The sequence below is a fragment of the Molothrus aeneus genome, chromosome 20, assembly GCF_037042795.1.
Source record: "Molothrus aeneus isolate 106 chromosome 20, BPBGC_Maene_1.0, whole genome shotgun sequence".
NCBI lineage: Eukaryota > Metazoa > Chordata > Aves > Passeriformes > Icteridae > Molothrus > Molothrus aeneus.
Window position 1 is genome coordinate 6643666 of NC_089665.1, and position 23473 is coordinate 6667138.

The 23473-nt window shown below is 62.2% G+C and overlaps 2 protein-coding genes across 2 annotated transcripts in view; one reads left to right on the forward strand and one right to left on the reverse strand.

Annotated features, from left to right (window-relative positions):
* The window catches only part of RTN4RL1 (reticulon 4 receptor like 1), a 29413-nt gene extending 25312 nt beyond the window's left edge, over positions 1–4101 (reverse strand). The window contains exon 1 of the mRNA XM_066563602.1: positions 4001–4101. Coding sequence (XP_066419699.1) covers positions 4001–4013 — 13 coding nt within the window. The 5' untranslated portion in view covers positions 4014–4101. The remainder of the gene's footprint in view (positions 1–4000) is intronic.
* A 1708-nt stretch (positions 4102–5809) lies between these two features.
* Positions 5810–23276, forward strand: DPH1 (diphthamide biosynthesis 1). The gene is made up of 12 exons (XM_066563603.1): positions 5810–5867; positions 6583–6729; positions 8856–8919; positions 16223–16344; positions 18033–18187; positions 18808–18929; positions 20119–20187; positions 20879–21035; positions 21892–21992; positions 22223–22301; positions 22607–22738; positions 23078–23276. Exons 1-12 carry the CDS (start codon positions 5819–5821, stop codon positions 23150–23152), a joined length of 1272 nt encoding a protein of 423 aa, XP_066419700.1. The 5' UTR covers positions 5810–5818; the 3' UTR covers positions 23153–23276.
* Positions 23277–23473: the final 197 nt, after the last annotated feature.

Genomic DNA, 23473 nt, shown 5'->3' on the forward strand with positions numbered 1-23473 from the left:
TGTGCAAAGAAGATTGCTCCCCGCATCTTCCCGTCCTGCATCTGCCGCTCGCCCTGCCCGCACTTAGCACCCCATCAGCACCTGCCCCTAGCAGGAAAAGCAGGAGAAAAACCGGCCCCGGGGAAAGCAGGCGATGCCCAGGAACGGGCTCATCTCCTCTGTCAGCAGCGAGCCCTCACCATTTGTCATCAGTAAAAATAATACTCCTAAAAGTGTCCCCCCTCTGATTGCCGGGCTGTGGGTTTCCATGGTGATGCTGCTCCGCAGGGATGGCACAGGGGGATCGGCGGGATTGGTGCTTCCTCCTTTTGGGAGATGGGACGTGGTGTTGACATCCGGAGCGAGGACAGCACCAGCCCTGCTGCTGGCACAGGATCCTGAGGCTGAGCCAGCTCTTTCCGCCTTGGGCTTGAGCAGCCTCACCCAAAATAGCAGGGGAAGAGCAGCCTTGCAGGAGAGGACAGGGATGCTCCTGTATCCCAGGGGTGTTCCTGAGGCCATGCCCTGCACCCTGTGGCAGCACAGGGATCCCCAGCTCCTCCTCTCTGACTCCCACCAGGATCCCCCTTGCTCCTGGCCTCATGGCTCTCCCTGCAGCCTCCCACTTGTTGCAGCTGCTCCTAAATCAGATTTCAGCCTCCTTTGGTGGGTTCTGAATGAGGGCAACACCTCACCCATCCCAACCTTCTGGGAACCAAACAACAGGCACCACTGCTGGGGTGTGGGTGCCTGTGCTGCTGCTGCTCCACCAAAGTGCTCTGCAAACATGATCTGCTCTTAATAACCCAAGTCTCTATTGATCGTGGCTGAACCCTGGAATTGCACTTGGCAAACAAAGCCCGAGTTTTTGGGCTGTTTGGGGGAGACTGGAGCAGCTCCCTGGGGTGGGGATGAGTGGCAGTGTCACCCAGGGGTGCCCCAATGTGGGGCATAGTGGGACAGGGGTGTGGGGCTGAAGTGGCCGTGTCCTGGGTAACTCCTCTGCAAGGGGGGCTTTGCCTCTACATTCCCACAGGGGCACTGCCAGGAGCAGGGGACAACCCAGTGGGAGGCAGCCCTGGTCACACCTGGCCACCGCCACCACGTCCCTCCAGGCTCCCACACTTCCCTGCTGGGGTTTTGCCTTCAAACAAGATTTTGGCTCTTGCTGTCAAAACCCATCAGCAGTTTCCAGCAGCCCAAGCTCCTGCCTGGCCCCAAGGCAATGACATCCCACTCATGGCCTCATCCTGCACACCATGGAGCCCCCCTGCCCCTGCTGCTGGCCTGTGCCACTGGCTCCAGCACTGCCAGGTGCTTCAGGGAAAGATGGGTGTGAAATCACGCTGGAAAATGCATCTTTTTACATCTCCCCAGCTGGTTCACTGATGTTTTTAGGGCAGTGCTTCGAGGCCACCTGGAGTGTCACCCACAGCTTCCAGCACCCAGATGGGACTGCAGGACACTGAGTGTGGCATTTTAGGCAAAAGGTGGGAATAACATCCAGCCAAGCTTGGCCATGGCTCTGAGACCCTGCCAGGCTCCACCAGTGCAGGTCACTGAGCAGCCACAGCTCCTCCACATCCCGGCTCCAGGTCCAGGCAGGTCTCGTCTGCTGAGCCTTCCTCTCTCCCCCCAGCACCACCACAGGGACAGCCTGGGCCACATCCTGACCCCCCTCCCTTGCTTCACTGGGCACAGAGAGCTTGTGGCTTCCTATCAGCTCTTTATGAAATTAAACTTTTATAAGCAGAAAGGTTTCTGGGCTCTTGGCTCCCCGGCGCAAGAACCGCAGTCCAGCCTGCGCCTGCACCCTGCCCACTGACTGCTGCCCTGGCAGGGAGGGATGGAGGCTGGACACCCACTGATGGCATGAGCGATGGAGGGGACAGGGATGTGGCTGCCCATGACCTTGGTGTCATCCTTGACCTGGAAATCTCCTCCTCCTGCATCGCCAGTGTTGCACTCCTGCCTGCGGCTGCCTGCGGCCAGGGCTGTGACACCCTCACCCGGGATGGAAGCTGCACCCCATGCTGTCACCCACTGTCACAGCACCAGTGACATCCCACCGCACAGAACCCACCCTGAATCCCACCAGTGACTCCACAGATGAAGCTCACGGGTGCAAGAGGCCCAAAATGCCCTCAGCAATAGCAGCACTCGCCCGGCCATGCTGCCACCATCCTGCTGCACACCGTGTGGCACCGGGTGTGAAGCTGTCCCCTCAGAGCTGCCTCCCTTGGAGGTGTCAACCACAGCACAGCTCCTGCTGCCTCAAGCCCTGCCATGGCCCCAGCCTCAAGCCTGGTCCCTGGCAGTGGGACATGGAAGGCGGTGGCAGTGCCACCATCAGCCCGCGCTGCCACCCACCTTGCCACCATCCTTGACAAAATCAGCCACCTCAGAGCCCCACAGGGGGGTTTGGCCCCAGCCCAGCGCCCCAGCAGCAGCTGTCCCCTTGTCCCCTTGCTTCACATGTTGGATGTCCCCTCCACACCCTGCTTGGGGCAAATGCTGGGGACGGGGATGCCCTGCCCAGGGACACCTGGCCACGGTGAGGCAGGGAGGGGAGAACCTGTGGCAGGATGGAGGCCTCCTCTAACTGCCTGTTGAATTATTCAGGAAAGGTATTAACTTATAAATGAGTGTGTTTGACTGATTTTGTGGTTGATGTACAGATAAATTCTAATGAAAGACAGCTACAAGATTTTAAATTATTAATTAGACTGCCACTTAACAAAGCCTATTTGGCACTCTATTTCCTTGCTTAACAAGACAAAAACTTTAAGAATAGGTTTTGCTTTAGCCCACAGGCTCTTCAATTTGCATTTTGTTTTTCTAGCTCCACAAATGAAAGCTGTAGATCTTGACCTTAACAGGCTACCCCTGGTGGGATCCGGCCGTGTCGGCAGCCTCGCCGCCTGCCTCCACCTCAGGCTCCCCGTTTCCCAGCCTGGATGATGCTTTCCCTGCACCAGGGCTGGGAATCGAGGCTGGAAAGCAGGACAGCTCCAAAGGCTTGGGGTTTGTTCTCAAGTCATCAGCCGGGCTGGGTTAATACACCAAACAAAGCTGAGGCGGGAGCCAGAGAAAAGAAGCATCCGAGTGCGAGGCCACACAGCCGCAAGGTGACATTTCCCCCAGCGGGAAAAAGCCTCTCTGGGGTGGCAGCGGGGGCTCTGCCCTGCCCGGGGGTCTGCACCCCAATGCCAGGGGCTGCAGGCACAGCCTCGGCACCTTCTCCTCTGCCCGAGCCTCGTCGGAGAGTGGGGCATGTGCTGCCGGTGGCGAGGGCTGGGCCTGGGGCTGTGCGGCCGCCCCCTCCCCGGGGCACGGGACAGCACCGGGGCTCCAGCCGGGGTCCCCCCGCACGGCACCGCTGTCCCCAGCATCTCCCGGGACTGGCCCCGGTGCAGCGGGCCCGGGGCTCCTGCCCCCCCCGCCCCACCGTCCCGGACCCCCCGGGAGGGCCGGCAGCTCCCCTGGCCGTGATGTCACAAAGCTCCCCGATGATGTCCCAGGCGGTTGCCATGGAAATCGCGTGATGTCACAGCGGAGCAATTCTCCTCGGGGGGGGCCGAACGGGACGGCTCGCCCCAACTTCCCCGCCGAAGCCCCCGCGCTCCCCGGTGAGCCCCGTTTGCCGTTCCCTCGCCCTGAGGAACGAGGAACGAGCACCGACCCCCCCCCCCCCCCCCGCGCCCGCCGCATGCCCGCTGCCTCCGGGACCCGCCGTAGCCCGGTGCCCGCGGGACCCGCCGCGTCCCCGGTCCTGCGGGACCCGCCGCCTGCCCTGCCTCCCTTCGCTCCTCCCGGTCTCCCGGCCTCCCCGCCGCGCTGCGCTCCCGCCGGTGCCGCTCCCCGGGGGGTGCCCGAGCCTCGGTGGCGGCGCCGGTAACGCGGTGGCGGCGGGGGGCGCCCGGCGGCGCGGCCCCAACTTCGGCGGGGAGACAAACTTCGGGGCCGGCCCCGCTGCCCCCGGTGCCCGCGGCACCCGGTGCCCTCCCGGTGCGCTGCTCACCTTGGCGGAGCATCTTGGAGCCGGGGCGGGCGCGGTCTCCCGGCGGCGGCGGCGGCGGCGGCGGCGCTCAGAGCCTCGGGCGCGGCGGCGGCGAGCGGTAGCGGCGGCGGCGGCTGCTGCTGCTGTTGTACCGGGAACGAGGAGCCGGAGCCCGGGCGAGCGGCCCCCGCGGGGGCATGGCGGGCCGAGCCGCAGCGGCACCGGGGAGCGCCGGCCCCGGAGCACCGGGGAGCGCCGGCCGCGCCTCTGCCCGCCGCGCGTCCCGCCGCCGGCTTTTAGGGGGGAGCCGCCCCCTCGGGGCTGGGGCCGCCGCCGCCCCCCACCCCCTCGGGCAAAGCCTATAAAGGGGTGCCCGGTGCCGGTGCCGCGCTGCCTGCAGCGGCGGGCAGGGCTGGGCAGGGCGGGGCGGGGCAGCGACGGGGCGGGCAGGGCTGGGCCGGGCTGGGCTGGGCTGGGCGAGCCCCCCCCGGGCCCCCCCTTCCGCCGCCGCCGCCGCCGCCTCTCCCGCCTCCCGTGGACAGTTCGTGAAAGTGCCGCTGCTCCCGTTCCCCGCGCCGCCGCCCTCCCTCCGCCCCGCCGGGGGGTACGGCCCAGCGCCGCCCCCCACGAAGCTCTGCGGTGCCCCCGGGACCGACTGTCACCCCCGGCACGTTGTTGTCCCCTCTGCCGTCGCCGTCCGCACGGTGCCCCGTTATCGCACCGAGGCTCCCCCGCGCCGCCCCGCGCCTGCCGTGATCACGGCTGTCCCCGCTGTCCCGCCTGCCCAGCACCGTCCCTGCCGCTCCCCGGGGACTGTCCGTCCCCTCGGCCCCGTATCGTCCCCTCTGCCCTCCGTGTCGCCGTGTCCTGCCGAGATGTCCCCGTCTGGTCCGGGTCTCCGCTATCCGCGCTGTCCCCGCCGCCCCGGCACGGTCCCAGCCGCTCCCCACCGCGCCCTCCGCCCCTTCTCGTCCCCTCCCCGCCGTCCCACCGGGGTCACCGGGGGCTCTGCTGTCCCCTCTGCCTCCCGGTCGCCGCTGTCCCCTTTGTGTCCCGATTCCTGCTGTCCCCGCACTCTCCGCCGCGGTCCCGACACCGCGGTGCCCCCGAGCTGTCCCCGCTGTCCCCGGACAGTCCCTCCCGCCTCCTCCCCCGTTATCGCCCCGGGAGCGCAGCTGTCCCCACCGCCCCGCCGGGATCGCCGCTTTCCTCGGGGGGGTCCCCGCTGCCTCCTCGGTCTTCTGTCGTCCCTGGAGGTCCCCGCTGACCCCGGACTGTCCCCGGTGCCTCTCGAGGGTCCCTCTTGCCTCTTTCCCTCTGTCCCACCGCGGCTCCCGTTATCCCCACTGCCCCAAGAGGGTCCCGTTATTCCACCGGGAGCACCGCTGTCCTCACTGCACCGTCGGGATCCCCGTTATCTCCAGGGTGTCACCATTACCCTCGGGTCCCTCTTGCCCCAGTGCTTCGCAGGGGTGTGGGGGGGGGGACACACAGGGACCCGTCACCGTGACACAACGCCCCCGGCGCCCGCGCCCCGTCCCCGTGTTAACGTTAGGACAGTTAACCCTGAAACTCTCAGCACCGCGAGGGATGCGGCGGCACCACGTCCCCGACGTGAAGGGCGGACAGCCCCGCCATCGCAGCGCTTGTCACATCCCACTGCACTCCCAGCGTCCCGCCGCGACCGTGGCGAGAGCGCTCGGTCCCCGCCTGTCCGCACCGCCCGTCCCGTCGGGGCCCGCCCGGTGCGCTCCCGAGCTCGATCTCTCGGCCGGCGACTGCTCCGGCCTTGCGCGGGGATCGCTTAGTGCTGCCTTCCGCCCCCACGTGCGCACAGCCATGGCGGCCCCCGTGCGGGCCGGGAGCGCGGCCCCGGTGCCCGCTAAAGGTGCGCTGAGACCGGCTCAGCGCCGGGTCCTGGTGTCGCTACCGGCCGCTGTTTTGCTTGCCTCGACGGGGGATGCCCGGCCGGTGGCGGGAGGTGGCTCCTCCACCGTCCCGGCCACCCCCGCCGCCGGCCCGGCCCAGCTGGCCCTTTGTCGGTTGTGCCGTGGGCCGTGCGAGGAGGGTTTGGTGGCTCGTGAGCGCTGGTGTTGGGCTGGAAATAGTGAATAATCCCCCTGCTGTCACTCCCCCGCTGCACTCTGGCATCGCCGAGATGTAGGGGGGCGGCTGCTGCTGTCGGGGGGCGGCTTCAGGATGAGGCTCCCGGGGATGGCTCACCCGGCGCTGGGCGGCTCCTTCCCGGTGGGATAACGGGATCCCCTTGCTGGGGAAACGGGGGTGCATTATGGTGTCACCGGGGTGCTGGCCCTGAGGGGCTGTGCGTGCTGTCCCCTCGCTGTGGGGACAGCCGGCTGCACTCATAGGGTTTCACATCGTTACTGCGGTGCTTTCTGGGCTAAAGAAGCCGCCTTGTTCCCCAAAAAGCGAGAGCAATCTGCCCGCAGCGTGCAGGGCAGGACCGCAGCCCTTTTCCCCGCCTGTCCTTCGGGGTGTGAGCACAGTGACCCAAGGACAGCACGGCTGCTGTGGCCCGTGGCGTGCGGGCTGCGCTGCCCTCTGACCTGCTCCTTTCCGTCCCCTCCCCGTTTGTCCCGCAGCCCAAGCCCGGCGGGTGGCCCAGCAGATCCCCGAGGAGATCCTGGGCAACGCGGAGCTGCGGGAGGCGGCTCTGGCCCTGCCCCCCAACTACAACTTCGAGATCCCCAAGACCATCTGGCGCATCCGGCAGGCTCGGGCCAGGAAGGGTGAGCGCTGCCCCGGGGGATGAGCGGGTTTGGGGCTGGTGTGTGCTGCTGAGCTCCCACTGTGGGGCAGGTGAGGCTGGTCCTGAGCTGCTGCTGCTGTGCCCTCGGCATGTTTAGGCTCTGTGTTGGCGAGCTCTGCTCCTCTCGAGGGGGGTTAATAGATCTGTATCTCTGGATTATAATCACATTGGACAGGACAGGTTGAGCTGCGTGGACCTGTCAGCCTGGAGATGTGTCTGGGATGCTGGCCAGGTCCCTGCTGTGCTCCTCTTGCCTCTCTCCTCTCTCCCTGCACTTTCCTGACACGCTGCTGGGGCTGGCAAGGGGGAGCCCCACAACACCGGGCACCGGCTGGGGCTGGCAGGGAGCTGGGCCGTGCTGCTCCCTGGTCTGAACCTTCCTCAGAGGAGCAGGGAATGATTGTGGAGGCTTCAGGAGTGGTGCCAGGGCTTTCCCGTGCATCCCACTGTGTGCTCAGCTAGGGGGAGCAGGGCTCAGAGCCTCCCCCTCCGTCCCCGGGTGTCACCAGCGTCCCCACCCTGCCTTCACCTGCAGGCAGGGGCTGCTCGTGTGGCAGAGCCGGATTTGCAATGCTTTGTATCCACCTGGGAATGGCTCTGCCTGCTGCCACCGAGCTGCCAGGGCTGGCAGGCGTCTCGGGGATGTTCTGGAGGCTGAGCTGCTCGCGGCTGCCATGCCGAAAGGCCGGAGGGTGTGGGGCTGCCCTGCCCATCCCGGCTCTGGGGTGGGAGTCAGGGCTGGGCGTGTCCCAGCAGGACACGGCGGGGCCGCCCAGCCGTGCTGGCTCTGGTTTTCCTCGCTGTGTTTTGCTGCTTGGCACCTCCTAATTAAATGTAAATATGCGGCTGGGATTTAGGCTTCCGAGCTGGGAGCCGAGCCCATCAGCCAGCCAGCCGTGCTGGGATTTAAAAATCCGCGTGTGCAGAGAGCAGCCAGGGGCTCGTTGCTGGGGGAACGCAGCCTCCCACAGGGCTGCAGCCGGCCCTGCCTGTGCCCTGCCTGCTGCGGGGTTTGGGGGGGCTGGGGAGCACCCCCTTTGCCCATTGTGCTGTGGCAGTGGAGAGCGACCTCCTGCCAAGCTGCTCTTTGCAGATCTGGGGTGGAGGGCAGCCCCAAATGGGCCAAAATGGGCTCAATGGGGGATGCTGGGATGTGGAACCTCATCCCTGCCAGGTCAGGCAGGGGCTGGCAGAGCATGTGCAGCTTTGCCAGGCCTTTACACAGCTCCACGCTGGCCAGCGGGTTGGGCCTGGAAGCACGGGGATTTTGTTGGAAAGAGTGTTTGGATAGATAGCATGGAAGCTGGGATATCTTAGTGGGATTGGGAGGTGAAAGAACAACAGGATTAATGGGGCCTCCTCCATTTACCTCCTCCATCATGGTCCCTGCTCCTCCCTACCTCCCCGTTGGGGCCTCCTGGCTGGACCCCAGGCACTGGGCAGTTTGCTGGCCTTTGGAGGAAGAGGGATTGTTCTGATTGTTCTGTGAGGAGGGAGCAAATGAGGGAACATAAATTTGTTGTTGAATAAATTCCTGCAAGGCACAATGCTGCGGCTGTTGCTGGCCACCCTCCTGAAATGGAGAGAGAAGCTGCGAGGGAGGTGTGGAGAAGGGCAGTGAGGATGATCAAAGGTTTGGAGCAGCTTCTGTATGAGGAGAGATTAAATAGGTTTAGATCCTTTAACTGGAAAAGAGGTGAACGAAAGGGGATATGATAGGGATGTAGAATTGTGAATGATGTGGAGAGGCTGAACAGGGGATGATTATTCACTCTTTCTTGTACCAGGAGAACCAGGGGCACACGTTTACATTATTAGGAGCAGGTTTAAAATAAACAGAAGAAAGTACCTTTTGCTGTGCAGCACATAATTAAAATCTGGAAGTCATTACAGTGGGAAGTGGGAGAGAGCAGCAGTGTCAGCGGGTTCAGAGAGGGATGAGGTGTGGATGCAGCCCAAGGCAGGGCAGGCTGCACCCCAGCTGCCAGAGCCACACGGATTTTTGGCCAACACCCGGCTGCTTTGGGGAGGGTGGTTTGTGGCTGCACCTTGAGCTGGTCCCCACTTTAGGAGGTCTCCTAACCCCGTGGCTGTTTCTCTTCCCAGTGGCCCTGCAGATGCCGGAAGGGCTCCTCATGTTCGCCTGCACCATCGCTGACATCATTGAGCGGTAAGAGCACAGCTTTTCCCTGCTTCCCTGCAGGGCTCTGGGGCTGGCCAGGGGATGGGGGCTGCTGCTGGGGATGGGTTGGCCACTGGGCAGGAAGAGGCCCAGGGCTGTGGATGAGGAGGTGCTGTGGCTGGAGCCACAACCTGGCTGGGCACAGCTGGGCAGCCCTGCGGCGGGTGACAAGGACCTGCTGCCATCCCTGGGGACAGGGACCGGCTCGGTGCCAGCCCAGCCCTCTCTGCTCAGCTTCTCCTCCCCTCTCCACTGTGCCGGGAGCTGCTGACAGGCTCAGCATGCCGGGCCCCGCAGGGGTGCTGGAGCCGGGAGCAGCCGTGTTAACAACCGGCTGACGCCAGCCCGGTGCCACGGCAGCGCCGCCGGGGAGGGCCGGCCGCGGGGCCACCGCTGCGGCAGGGACCGAGCCTCCTCCCCCCGGCCTCGTCCTGCCTCTGCAGCCACGGAGATGTGCAGGGGCAGCCCTGCTGCGGCTGGGGCGGCTTGAGGCCACGGTGGTGGCACGGAGAGGGTCACTCCTGCTGGGTGACCCCTTCGCCAAGGCTCCTCTCTTGATTTTTCCGAGCCGCTTGAGAGACGAGGTTGAGGCACTGAAGAGGAGCTGGGCTGTGCAGTGACAGTGGATGCAGGCACCTTGCAGAAATTGGCCGTGATCTCTTTCCTGCTGAGCGCGGCTGCCTTCCTCCACACCCAGCACAGCCCCTCTCTGTTTTAGCACAATGAATTAGTGCTAATAGCACTTCGTGCCTCGTCTGCCATCGGGGTCGTGGCACTCATTAGCAGCTGCCTTGCCGAGGCTGCCGTGCTGGGTGGGAAGGCAGCCGTGCCCGCGGGCTTTGTCCCCCTCTGCCATCGCCTCCCCACACTCGCTGGGAAGGTGGGCGCGGGCAGGGGACGGGTGGGGGGGGCAGGGGATGGGTGCGAGTGTGGGCAGCTCGGCGTGGGTTTGTCCCTTTAAGTGGAGCTGCCTCCTCTCCGGCTTTGGCACCCAGCCGCTTTCATGTCTCCGACTTCAAAGGCAGTGGATTAAGGGGCTCTTTTATCTGAATGAAACCTTAAGCCTCACTTCCCGGTGGATGGTGGATTCCAGGGTGCTGAATGCCAGGGTGCCGCTGGATTCTGGGGTGCTGGCATCCTTGCTGGGCTGGTGAGGGGGTGCTGCGTGGGTGGAGGTGCCCAGCCAAGGGAGGAGATGTGGGGGCACCGATGGGATGGTGTTTGGATGTGGGATGGCTTCAAGGCTGAGCAGGAGGCCTGTATCCTTCCCTCACTGCCGTCATGCAGCACGCAGGGACACTCCACTGTCACTCCCTTACTGGGAGCACTGGGTGCCATCCATGACCCTGGCTGGGGATGTGGACTGCCAGCCAGAGGATAGTGGCTGTGGGCAGGAGTGAGCCCAGCCCGATGTCCACACTCTTGGGGACACACTGGGGACCCAGCCACACTGCTGGAGGTGAGGTGTGAATCGGCAGGTGGCCTCGTTAGTTCCTGCCTCTTCCTGCTGTTAATATTCATGGCCAGCATTAACGTGAAATGGAAGCTCGGCCACCCGCTCCTGCTGGCCCTCCTCACCCAGTGCTGGGGCTGGATGAGCCTCCAACGTGACAGGAATCGCTGCAGCTGTGTGTGCTCTGGCTGCTGTCACCAGGCTGGGGACAGGGGCTAGGGGTACCATCAGCCCTGGGCTGGTGTCCCCTTCCTCCTGCTGACAGAGAGGATGTGACAGGAATACCTGTGTGCCCACTGGGGGCATTGCTCAGCCAGCAGCCCCTTTCCCCAGCCCATCCCCAGAGCCTCCTGCCCTGTCCTTGCTGGTGGGAGTTCAGGGAGTGAGTTCCCCCTGTCCTGCATTCTCTGCTGCTGGCTGCAGAGCCATGCCCGGGGCTGGTGCCCCTGGGGTGACAGTGCCCGCCCCTGTGTGTTTGGGTTGAACTGGAGCCGCGTCAGCTGCCACTCAGACGGAATATTTATCCCTTCTGCTGGAGCTGCCTTCTAATAGAATATTTGTGCCGTGGCCTGGTGGTGCTGGGAGAGCTGAGAGTGGGGATGTGGCTCACTCCCCCGCACCGCAGGAGGGGGACACGCTGCTCGCTGTGCGTCTGTCTGTCCCCGTGCGGTGGGATGGCAGTGTCACCACGTCCCTCAGCGCCGTGTGGGAGTGAGCGGGCCCCGGGGAGCTCCGTGGAGTGAGGAGGGGAGGGGGGCGGCCAGGTCTGAGCTTCCCAGCATTGCACTGGCGCTGGCCGAGCCCCGAGGGGCTGCGGGGATGGAGATGTAGCCGAAGCAGCGCAGCCGGAAAGGCCGGTGGGGTTCTCAGCCTGGAGCCTTTGAAATCGAGAGCACACTCGGAGCATTGACCGGTGTGAGGCCAGTTAATTACCCTTAATAGGTTTGTCATTGTCAAAGCCGTGCCGGGGCGGGCCGGGCTGCCGGGGGGGCGGTGGGCATCAGGGCCGGGGTCTGCGCGCTGCCGGCGCCACATCACGACACTGGCGCGGCACCTTCCAAATTGGCTCCATTTGTCACGGCTGATGCAATTCGGCAGGGAGGAACTCGTGCTGGGGGGCGGCAGCGTGGGGGGAGCTCGGACCACAGCTCGGGGAGGGGCAGCCCCCCCAAGCCCACCCGCTGTCATACCGGGGAGGTGGCAGTCGTGTCCCCCCCTGTGCCACCAGCTTGCAGCTGGGGGCTGTGCGGCCAGGAGCGGGCCCCTGCTCCCCTCCCTGCCAGGGCTGGAGCAGACGGATCAGCTGGGCTCTCAGCTGGGCTTTTGATTCCGTGTTAATAAAGTCGGCTGTCAGGCTTCGCAGCTGCTAATCCCTCTGTCTTCCTGTGCCACGCCGGGGTGAGAGGCTCCTGCTAATCAGCCGAGGCTTGGTGGTGGGGGTGGGCAATAGCAGGGGGTCCAGGGGTGTCCTGATGCCTGCAGAGGCTGTCCTGCCACAAGCCCCCAACTCCCAGTGGCTTTAAAAACCTTTTTAAACACCTCCCAACTCCCAGTGGCTTTTGAAGGTCCATGCAAGGCGATGCTGGAGGTGCACAGACCATCCTAATCTCATCCTGGTGACTCAGGAGCAGACAGGGACTTTTTGGAGTGACAGCAGGTTCAGACAGTGCTCCGCTCTTGGTTGAGCAATAAAAGAGTTAAACATCTGGATGCACAGCCCTACAGCTGTGGCAGAGCTTGAAATGCCCCACTATGGCCAGGACAAAAGAGGCCCTGATGGATGGTGTGCCCCACAGTACCCAGTGCCATGGATGGTGTGCCCAGCCTGTTGCCAGTGCCAGCAGGTGCCAGGTCCCTTGGCCAGGCAGGTCTGCCATGTGGCACTGAGCAGTGTGGGACTGAATGCTGTGATGAAGCTGGCAGCATCACCAGGAGGTCCCAAAAGGCCACCCTGGGATGCTAACAGAGATCAGGATCTGGCCTCAGCTGCACAGTGCTGTGGCTCTGCTGGCCAGCACTGCCTTCCCCTCTCCCCTCGTCCTTTTCAGCACAACCTGGAGGCTCTGATGGCGGGTGCACACTGTGCAGGGGAATTTAATCACTGTCATTAACCACACAACAGCATCATTAGGAGGAATGAAGTTCTCACTTCATTGGAGATGTTCAAAACCTTCTGCCCGGGTGGTGGCTGCGCCAGGGGAATTGGGCTGGGGGGAATGTGTGGGGTCTATAGGGCTGGCACCTCCCAGGGCTGGGATGTGCCAGCACTGCTGTGGTGCCCACCACCAGTGCCCCATGCACTGGTATCCCACAGAGCTCTGTGTTGTGAAGGGGACAGGCATAATTCAGACACAGAATGGTCATGGTGCCTTTACAACCAATGTGTGCTGACCCTTGATTTGCCTTATTTTGGGTTTTTTTTTTGTTGCTACACGACCAGCAAAGCTGGGGTGCCCTGGGACTTGCCCCTTGAGAGGTGATGTTTGTCCTGCCACCTATAGTGGGGACAGAGTGGGAAGGCCCCTCAGGGGAGGAGACCCACCTGGAGATGGTTCCTCCTGGGGGGCTGTGGGGACACCCACCTCTCCCCATCATGCCCCACTTGCAGAAGCTCTGTGGGGCTCCATCATTGCCCAGCTGCAGCCGGGCTCTTCCAGCACCAATTGCAATAAAACCTCAAACTCGTTATTTTAATTATGTGCAGCCTTCCTGTGCTAATGAAGTTTGGAGTCTGGTAATGGGGCTTGGTGATGGGCTTCTCTGCTAATTAAGTGCGCTGTTCTCAGCCAGGGCTGAGCTCAGCCCCCACAGCCCAGGACAGCAGCACCCACGGGTGTCCTGGGACATGCTGGGTGTGGGCACAGGGCAGGCAGTTGTGGGGTGATTATGGGGTGGTTGTGGGGTATTTGAAGGGCCACATGCAGGTGAGGCAAGGGGCACCACGTCCCTGTTCCCAGCACATCATGCAGGCACCCTGGCATCCCAGTGCTGCCTCCATCCTCCCACAGCACAGGGGAGCCAGGACTGGCTGCTCTCAGCCCAGTCCCCTCAATCCTCTCCCCACCAAGGGCTGGTGGACACACAGCGGCTGAGGACTCGTCCCTGCTGGGGAGAGCAGCTCTGCCTCATGGCTTGAGGACCAGCACTGTATCATTCACACGCTGCCAAGGGACCTCGCGCTCCTGCCAGCAGCAAATGCTCTCATTCATTTTTCGAGGGGCTGGGATAAATCAGGGCTGCTCCAGCCAAGTGCCTGTGCTCAGGTGACAGGGGCTGGCTACCCCATGCTTGGAGACATGCAGGCCCCATGTGTGCAAGTCTCTGACCCAGCGTTTTCAGCCCAAAAATTTGTCCCTGGATTGCTGCTGCCTCCATCCTGCGCTGGGGAGCAGGGCTGGGAGGGTCTGGGGGTCCCAGCTGGGATCAGGCCGGGACCTGGCCTGCCCTGGGGCACATCCTGCCAGTGCTGAGCATGGTTCTTTATAAATGGGATTTTGGGAGCCATCTGTTTAAAGGAGCAGATAATGAATTAGGGGGAGATGAGAAAAATGCTAAGGCCAGGCGGTTTTTCAGAATGAGCCGGGGTTTGCGGGACGTAAAAGATGAATAACCTCCCCACGTGTTCAATATTCATGAGCTCCCAGCTGTAATGAGCATCTTAGCACTGGGTGGGGACATCCCTGTCACCACTGCCAGCACGCTGCTGGGACCCATCCGTGGCTGTGACAACTTCCAGGGACACAAAACACTGACAAAGATGCTGCCTTGGCTGCCCCTTGCCCACGGCCTGGTCCGGGCTGGTTGGGAAGCAGCTCCCCAGCCCGCCTTGGAGGCAGGTGGCTGCTAATTGACATTTCCTTCCTCTGTAGTTTGATGAAAGACTCTGGCGACACTGAACTGATTAAAACATCAAGGGGAGGCCCTGGTGCCTGCCTTTGATTTGTCTCTGGAGATGAATACGGCTCCGCTCGATTGTCCAGCCCAGCCGGAGCGGGTGATCCCGGTGTGTGCCATCCTGGAGCCCCTCCTGCAGCACCACCAGGCTCCTGGCCTTGCCAGGGTTCCCTCCTCACCAGGCACCATCCTGTGGCCTCTTTGCTCACCTGTGACTCCACTCCCTGCAGCCAGAGGAGGAATCTTACCCATGGCCAGCACAGCGCTCAGCCTCATCTCTCCCTGCCCAGCTGCAGCCCCACACATCAGGCAGGGCCATGGGCACCTCTGCCCTCCTCCTTCCACTGTTGCTATTTCACTTTCTTGCTCTTCACCCCCAGGGACTTTCTCTGGGGTTTGGGCCAATTTGCATACATTTTAATCTATAAAAAATTAAGCGGCGCTGGCTGCCGCTCTGAGTCAGACCTCCCCATCCTGAATCTTAAGGAGCTGAATAATTTTCCACTTTTGCTGAGATGTGTGGAGTCTGATTCATGTTCATCTCATCACCTCTCATTAGAGGAGGGGGCTGGGGGCTCAGAAGGGTGGGAAGAGCCTTCTCGAACCTTCACTGGCATCCCCCAGCCCCACGGTGTGACCACGTGGGCAGTGGAGGAGCCATCCTCCCATCCAGGCCACGCTGGCCCTGAGGAATCGCGGGATTTGGGCACTGGCAGGATCCTGCCCATCTTCTGACGTTCCCCATCCCTTGTGGAGTGGGAGCTGCCCAGGCCAGACTGAGGTGAGGATGGCTGTGCCCCCTCCTCAGGGATGCTCCAGCATTGCTGCTCCCCTGTGCCCCTCCCCGGGCACTGACGGATGGGCCGGAGCTGTTAATATTCAGCACGCTCCGCCATTTCTCCACCTTCTGCCATCTGCCCAGCTCTGCCCACCATTTCTATTCTTGCCGCCGACGTAACGCTCCCTGCCTGGCGCTCGGGGGGAGCGCGGGACCCTGGCCCCCAGCCAGGCATGGGTGCTGCAGGGGGTGACGCTGTGCCAGGGCCCCCTCCTCCCCTGGTCCCCGGTGCCAGCAGCAGGGGGGACCCCGCTGGCACGGAGATACAGCAGGCCTCAATTAAATAAGGAATTAGCATCTGGTTTAAGCAGCCCCTCCAGGCACGGGGCTTTGTCATCGCGATACCTGCTCTCATGCTGCTGCGGCAGCTCCCCGGGAAGGTAGCCAAGCTAATAATCCCCCAAAATGGTGCAATAAATACCCACAAAGGTGCTGCTTCTGAATGATGCCAGAGCCCTGGCTTTGCTGCTCAGTGCTGGTGTGTGCCCCTTCACCCACAGGCTGGCAGGTGCCAGGTGGGTTTGGACTGGAGCACTGGGGGTAGGGGACAGCACCAGTGGTGATTTGGTGCTTTCCCTCACCAAGTGCCACTTAAGCACCAGCTCTTCTGGAGGTCACACAGCTTGGCCAAACTGGCATCCAGGGCTGACACAGCCTGGTGCAGATTGGCTTCACCAAATCACACAGTGCCCACAGCCATGAGGTGATGGTGGCTTGGCTGGCAGCACAGGGGATGCCAGGACAGCTGTTCTGCCCCTCCTGGTGGCTCCAGTCCCTAGAGCTGGCTGGTGGAAGCGGTGGCACCACGCTGTGCCGGGTCTCCCTCTGCTGCTCTCCCCGCTGGAGCATTAGGAATCTGGCAGCGTATTGTTTGATGAGTGGATAATCCGCTGAATTGCAAACAGCTTTACCCAATTGAAGAGGCGGATTACCGCTCTCCAGCTTAATCATGTTGACATCTCGGAGAGTAGCCAGTGCTTGTCCTCTCCAGCGCATGGCTCGGTGGCAGCGCGGGGTCCCCCGATGGTGACATGCCAGGGGGCTGGGGGGCAGGACCCGGGCTGTGGTGACACAGCTGTGACCCTCGGTGCTGTGCCTTCCCACAGGTTCACGGATGCAGAGGCAGTGGTGATGGGTGACGTGACCTACGGCGCCTGCTGCGTGGATGACTACACGGCCCGGGCCCTGGGCGCTGACTTCCTGGTGCACTATGGACACAGTTGCCTAAGTAGGTGACACCAGGTCCCAGGGTTCTGCTGGGGTGGCCGTGTGTGGCACTGTGGAGGCTGTGCTGCTGCCACCGTGCCACGCCGAGCAACTCCACACCCCTCTGGATACCAGCTCAGAGACAGTGCCAAAGGCTAATCCCTTCCCAGGGGGCTTTCTATTCTCCAGCTTCAGCTGCTGGCTTTGGATGGGGCCAGGCTGGCTGGGTGGCTGCTCACAGGCAGGATTTGGGGTGCAGCAGGGCGTGCTCATCCTGCTTGGCTGCTGCAGCAGCACACAGATCCAGCCGTGTCCCCAAGAGCAGAGCTGCAAGGCCATGGCTTGTCAGGACCCCCTGGCCCAGGGGATGAGGCTGCTCCTGCTCCCCACCTGGCCTCTGAGGAGTGATGACAAAGGCAATGATGGCAGGGGAGAGCAAGGGCCTGGGGGTCCCGCTTGCCCCAGGGCCAGGAAAAGCAGCTTTGAGGGTACAGTGCAGGCTGGGCGGGGAAGGGAGGAGGAGGAGGAGGCTGTGTGCTCCCCAGGCGGACAGTACTCTGGATCCAGTTGCCATGGAAACTGCGCTGCTGTCCCAGATGCTGCTAACTTTGAAGTCCACCCAGGATGGAATCAGCCCAAAAATAACAATAAGACGCTCTGGGTTTTAAGGTGGATCTGCAGAATTGCCATTATGAGTAGGAGGTGTGTGCATCCCTGCTGCTGCCACGCTCCCAGCACCTGGCAGCCCTCCTGGACGTTTATGGGGCCCTATAAATGGGTTTGAAGAATTGCATCAGGCTCTGTGTGAAACACTGACTCCCCAGTTGAGAACTCTGTTCTGAAAGCCACGTCGGTGTGAGCGTTCCTGGTGATAAATATGTGTGCTAGGTGCTTTGTTACGGGAGGAGGGTTATGGGCACCACTGGAACAGGGAGTATAAAACTCCTGGTTTGTAGCCTGCTGCCCATGAATGAACAGCAGGAAGGGGAGGAAGGGGCTGTATCCATCAGGCTGCTCCAGGGAATGGGAGTCTCATCAGCTGGAGCTGCTCCCTGCAGGGACAGGCAGGCACTGCCAGGCTGACTGTCACCAGACCAGCTGCCATCTGCTGCCTGTGGCCTCATTGCCCTTGCCTGCTCTGGGTTGGGTGGGTCACAGGGCAGAGTTGGGTGGGTCACGGGGCACTCTGGGTTACCCACGGGCTGATGTGAGGATGCTGGGCTCATTTTGAGCTGGCCAGGGTGGTTCTGTCACTAGGGTGGCCAATGGTGAGGCCCACGATGCTTCCTGCTCCCTCCCAGCCCCACGTGCCCCGCAGGAGGGAGTAATTTGCACTTAATTGTGATCAGGCAAAGAGCACCAAAATGGGAAGTGAACATGGAGCTGTGGATCGATGTGGACTCTGTGTACTTTAATTATTCACTTAATCGTGGTGACAAAGGCTTCTTAGCACCAGGGGTAATTAGATTTGTGTTCATTGATTCCCCAGGCTGCCATTATCTGGAGAGAAACGAGCAGGTGCTCTCTATGGCTCCCATCTGCACCCCCTGCCCTGGGTGCCAGCACAGGCAGAGGGGTGGCACAGCCCAGCCTGCCTGTGCCAGGGCAGTTTGGGGCACAGGGAGCCTCACCAACAGGCAGCAACAGCCAGGGGCTTGCTGGAGCCCTGGGTGTACCCCACACTCAGACTCTGTCTCCTCCTGTCACCAGTTCCCATCGACTCCACCCAGGGGCTGAAGATGCTCTATGTGTTTGTGGACATAAAGATCGATGCATCCCATTTCCTTGAGACCATTCGCTTCAACTTTGCAGCAGGCACCTCTCTGGCCCTGGTCAGCACCATCCAGTTTGTCTCCACGGTGCAGGTGAGATGGAAATCCCTGGCTTTTGTCTTCCTCTGAGTTTTCCTGTGGCTCAGCCCTTCCCTGTCCCAGCCCCACGGCGGGAGCGGCTGCCCCGGGGTGCTGGCGGAGCTGGTTCCCCTCTGACGAGTGGCTGCAATAATGTGGTGCTGCCATAACGTTGATCAAGTACTTTATAATAACTCTGATCAATGTTTCATGGCGGCACCCCTCCCCTGCTCCCCCGGGAGCTGCTCTGGAAATGTCAGGGCAGGCGGTGGAGCACTTGGCATTTTGATGCAGTGCCGGCAGCGGCCGGGGGAGCTCCGGCGGCTCTGTCTGTCTGCCCCTGAACGGCCGACTGGGCAGGAGGGGAGGAGATGAATGAGCCTCTTGAGCCGTGTCTATCAAAACACGGGGCTATCCAAGCGTTAAGCCTTTTCCCTTGTCTTTTAATTGATACTTTGGTCGAGCCTCGCTGAGCATCCCCGGCTGCGCGGGGCCATTCCTGGTGCCACCCCAAGCAGGCTGGTTCCCCTCCACCAGGTCATGACAGCTGGGACTGCCAGGGTTGGGGTGTCCCCAAAGGTCCTCAGCCACCTTTTGTGCCGTGCCTGTCCCTGCTGACCCCACACCTCCCACAGGCAGCGTCACAGGAGCTCCGTTCCCAGTACAAGCTGTGTGTGCCCCAGTGTAAGCCACTGTCCCCGGGAGAGATCCTGGGCTGTACGTCACCCCGGCTCGCTCAGGACACGGATGCCATTGTGTGAGTACCCGGGGTCCTTCAGCACCCTCCTGCCTGGCCCTGACTTGCCATCCTTCCTACACCCCTTGCCTGGTTTTGTGCAGTTTTAGGGCTATCCACAGGCTGGGATTGGGCCCCCTTCAGCTCCTCACGCTGCTTTAAGTGGCGTGTGCTTGTAGCACTGAGGAAATAATTGAGTCGTATATCAGAATAGATAATAGATGGAAGGGCGGGTGGATAATTGGAAAAGACAAATGGCCGGGGCCCAACATCACAGCAACATTAATTTTATTTAAGGACAGCAAATTAGAGGGAGCACTTCGCTTCCTATCACCTAATTATTTTAGGTAATGGAAATGCTTAATGTACTGTGAATACAGTGTGCTGCAGAATAAATAAATACAAGGACCCCACCCTTGGGGGGAGCCGGGGAGCCCAGGTGTGGGTTTGGGCCCTGCTAAGATGCTTCTTGCCCATGCTGCTGGGAGCCAACAGCACCAGTGCCTTTCCAAGCATCTCCATGCAGGGAGCTGGGCTCCACATTGCTGGACACGGGGACAGTGAGAGCTGTGGATTCATCCTGAGCCACTCTCTGTCTCTCCAAGGACATCAGGAGCGGGCAGGGGCAGCCAGACTGGCACTGCATTGGTGAGAGTGGGTCCTTGCAGCTGGCACAGGAGCAGCAGTGCGGTACCAACCCACGCAGGTGCACTTGGCCCTACCTGCGTCCTCCCTGCATTATTAGTTTCTTCTTTGCACCGTCTCTAGGGCTAACTTTTGCAGACAAATTAGCTTTGATCTCCCAAAATGTCATTCTCCAATTAAGGGCAAAATCTAGTCAAGTTTTACGTCTGAATTCATTTTCCAGGCCCTCACTCCATTAGGGCAGCTGAATGAAAGGCTTTGAAATGTAATTGCTGACTGGAAATCCGATTAGAAATGGAAGCAGCAACGTCTAGAACCAGCCATTGAGATGGAGCAGCTCCCAGCCACCCCGTGCTGGTGTGAGCACCCCTCCTTGCTCCAAGCACAGCTGCCTCTCCAACCCTGCCATGCCAGGGAGCCCTGGCTGTGCCTGCTGCCCCTGGGTCCCACCACGGGAGCTTGAATTCCTGGCATCTCCACTGTGCTGCAGTTTGGGAAACCAGTGGACACGTGGACGGGGTGCTGCTGTTTCCCAGTGCCACAACTCTCCCTCCCCTCTTGGCAGGTATTTGGGCGACGGGCGCTTCCACTTGGAGTCCATCATGATTGCCAACCCAGGGATACCTGCATACAGGTACAGGCACCCACTCCAATCCCATGGTGGGGACCACCCCATCTGTCTCCATGTGCCCCCCAGCAGCAGGCATGGGCAGGTGAGAGGCCGCGGGGTGGGTGAGGAGGTGCTTGGGGGAGATGAACACCAGCCATTTACTCCGGCTGAATATAAACATTTTGACAAGTACCTGTGAAAGCTTGTGGAGGTGCAGCCATTAAAGCCCGGCTGCTGCAGGCAGAGGCTATAAAGCGCGATGATGAGGCCGCTGAAAGCAGATGAAATATCAGGAGTGAAAGGCTGGGCCCATTTGGAGGAATCTGAATTTCCTAGTAGGTCGTTTGTTACAAACGGGAGGCGCACGTCAGGTTTATGGCGCTGGTGAAGCTGCCGAAACCCGAGTGGGATTTGATTAAAATTCTCCTCGTCAAACAAAGCAACAAATCAAAGAATTCTTCATAATTGATGAGCCAGGATGGGGGGGGGGAGCTGAGTGTGAAGCCGAGCACGGAGCTGAGGCTCTGCTGGGCGTTGGGGTGCTGTGGTGGGACACTTGTCCCTATCCCTGTCCTTGTCCCCTAACGAGCCGGCTGGGTCCTACATCAGCCAGGAGGACAGATGCTGTGGCAAGCAATTAGTGCTAATGAGGGACAGGCATCACTGGGAGGAGGGCAGGTGATGGAGCCCGTGTGAGCCTGGCTGTGCTTTGCAGGTATGATCCCTACAGCAAAGTGTTCTCGCAGGAGCACTACAGCCACGAGCGCATGCACCGCGCCCGGCAGGACGCCATCCTCACTGCCAGCACTGCCCGCTGCTGGGGCCTCATCCTGGGCACGCTGGGACGTCAGGGCTCCCCCAGCATCCTGCAGGTACCAGCCCACTCCCCAATGTCCCCACTGAGCACCAGGAGCTGCTGCTGGGCGTGGGGAAGGCTGGACCATCGCTGCCAGGGTGGATGTGGCACCGCTGGCAACCCATCAGTGGCCACTGGCCCCGGCCTTCGTGGGCAATTAGCAGCAGATGAGGGAGGCTGGACAAGGGCTCATTAAACCCGTTCCTGGGGAGAGCTGGCCAGTCTTGGAGAACCCCCCCTCGCCCAGACAGCTCGGCAATTAACTGGCTGGGTTTGTTTTAATTGGATGAACTTCCGATCAGGTTCAGCCTCCCTGCTCAGCTGCCGTGCTGGTGCTTTCTGCACCCCGGCTGGGAGAGGGGAGCAGGACAGCAGAGTTCTGCCCTCTGAGCATGGTGGGCCTGCTCACACCCAGAAGTGCTGGGGTAGCCACAGGTGAGATTTGAGGCAGGGCAGCAAGGTCCCAGCAGCTGCTCTTCCACAGCGGCCAGGGCACAGGCATGGTCAGGGCTGGCTGGGCAGGGAGTGATTAGTGCTGGCCCTGGAGGACAAGGACATTTCTGGCCCCTCTCCTCCTCCTGCAAGCCCTGGCTGCAGCCAGCCAGTGACAGGCGGGTGTCCCAGGGCAGGCAGCCACTAACGAGAACAGATTGTTGTCATTGAGCAGTAATTACTTCATTAGGCTGAGGTGCTGGGGAGAGCTGGGCGCAAGCTGGAGCCATGGCCACAGTCTGGCCTATGACTGCCAAGGGGACACGTGGGGCAGAGCTGGGACCCACAGAGGGTCTGATGGCCAGAAAAGGGCTGTGAGCAGGGCTTGGGGGGGCTTGCTGGGGGACCCTAACCCTGCCAGGTGCCTTTTTCCCCTGCAGCACCTGGAGTCACGTCTCCGTGCTTTGGGCCGGCCTTACGTGAGGGTGCTGCTGTCTGAGATCTTCCCCAGCAAGTTAAAACTCTTCCCAGAGGTGGATGTGTGAGTGCTGCTGACCCCCTCCAGCCCCAGGGTGCCCCATCCCTGTGCAATTCCCACTTGAAGCTGTCCCTGACACTTCTGTCCTTCTGTCACCGTGCAGGGAAGGGGCAGGGCTGTCCTTACCAGGGTGGTGCTGGCACAGTAAGGACCTTCTGGGGTTCTGCTGAGGGCCTTCACTGTGCCTTGTTCTTCCCAAAACGCTCATCCCCACTGTGACATTTCCCTTCCAGGTGGGTGCAGGTAGCCTGTCCCCGGCTCTCCATCGACTGGGGAGAAGCCTTCAGCAAGCCACTGCTGACACCCTATGAGGTGAGCACCACTCTCTGTTTTGGGGGGACGGTTCTGGCTTGGGGCGATGCACCAGAGCAGGCTTGGGGACGTCCCTGCACCCAGATAATGTCCCCTCCTCTCTGCATCTGTGCTCTGTGCAGAGTCTAGGCATGCTGCTGGGATATCCAATCTTTTGTGAAACCAGTGGGATTCCCAGTGCCTCCAGCTTTGCCCCAGCAGTGCCCTCCTCAGCACACCAGGCTGGATGCTGGGACCTCTCCCAGCACCACCAGCTCCCCCTGTGCGGGCACCTCTCAGGGACTCATTCCCGGTCCTCTCTGCAGGCTGCGGTGGCTCTCCAGGACATCGAGTGGCAGCAGCCTTATCCCATGGACTTCTATGCCAGCCAGTCCCTGGGGCCGTGGACGGTGAACCACGGTGGCACCCAGCCCCCGCGCCGCGGCCGGCCGGCACAGGTGGGCAGCGGGGGGACACCGGCTCCCCGCTCGGTCCCTCGGGCCGGTGAGAGCACCGGGACGGGCTGAGCGCCCGGTGCCGCTCGGTGCCCGGTGCCGCGTACCGAAAGCGCCACCCCGTGGTGTCGTTGCCACCGAGCAGTAACGGGGACAGTGCCAGCCCGGCCCGGGGGAGGGACAGGCGGCTCCCCCCAGCCGTGTCGGGGTGAGCGCCTGCCGAGCCCCGCGGATCCCCAAGAATGGGGGGGTTTCCCCCGGGGGTGCTGCGGGCTGGGCACGGACCGGCTCATCGCAGCTCCGGCTGGGGCTGGGACATCCCTGACCTCCCTCTCCCTGCAGGGGAAGCCACCCGCGCCCCCTGCCCCTCCCGAGGGTGGGGAGCAGCCAAGCACCGGGGACCTCGCAGCCCCGTGAGTGTCACCCGCAGCTGCCGCGCTCCGGGACCTGGCGTGAGCATCGGCGGGGGCACCGCTGATGTGAGCACCACCGGGACCCCCTCTGCCGCAACGGATGGGGTCGCACCCCGTAACTCGACAACACCACTGCCCGCAAGGACCGACCCCGGCTGTCGGCGGGGAGTTGCCCCTTGCAGGACCGGGCCGTGCTGCCGCCCTGCCCGGGTCGCACCGAGGGTCGCGTCCCGCCCGCCCCGCCGGGACTGCCCCGTCCTCACCCCCCCACCGGCGACATCCCGCCGCCAGGGGGCGCCGTCACCTCCGCGGAGCCGCTCCGCTC

Coding starts and splice junctions, on each gene's coding strand:
- DPH1 (XM_066563603.1), top strand. CDS start 5,819: ATGGCGGCCCCCGTGCGGGCCGGGAGCGCGGCCCCGGTGCCCGCTAAA. Junction 18,188..18,807: donor AGTTTGTCTCCACGGTGCAG/GTGAGATGGAAA, acceptor CACCTCCCACAG/GCAGCGTCACAGGAGCTCCG. Junction 22,302..22,606: donor CACTGCTGACACCCTATGAG/GTGAGCACCACT, acceptor TCCTCTCTGCAG/GCTGCGGTGGCTCTCCAGGA.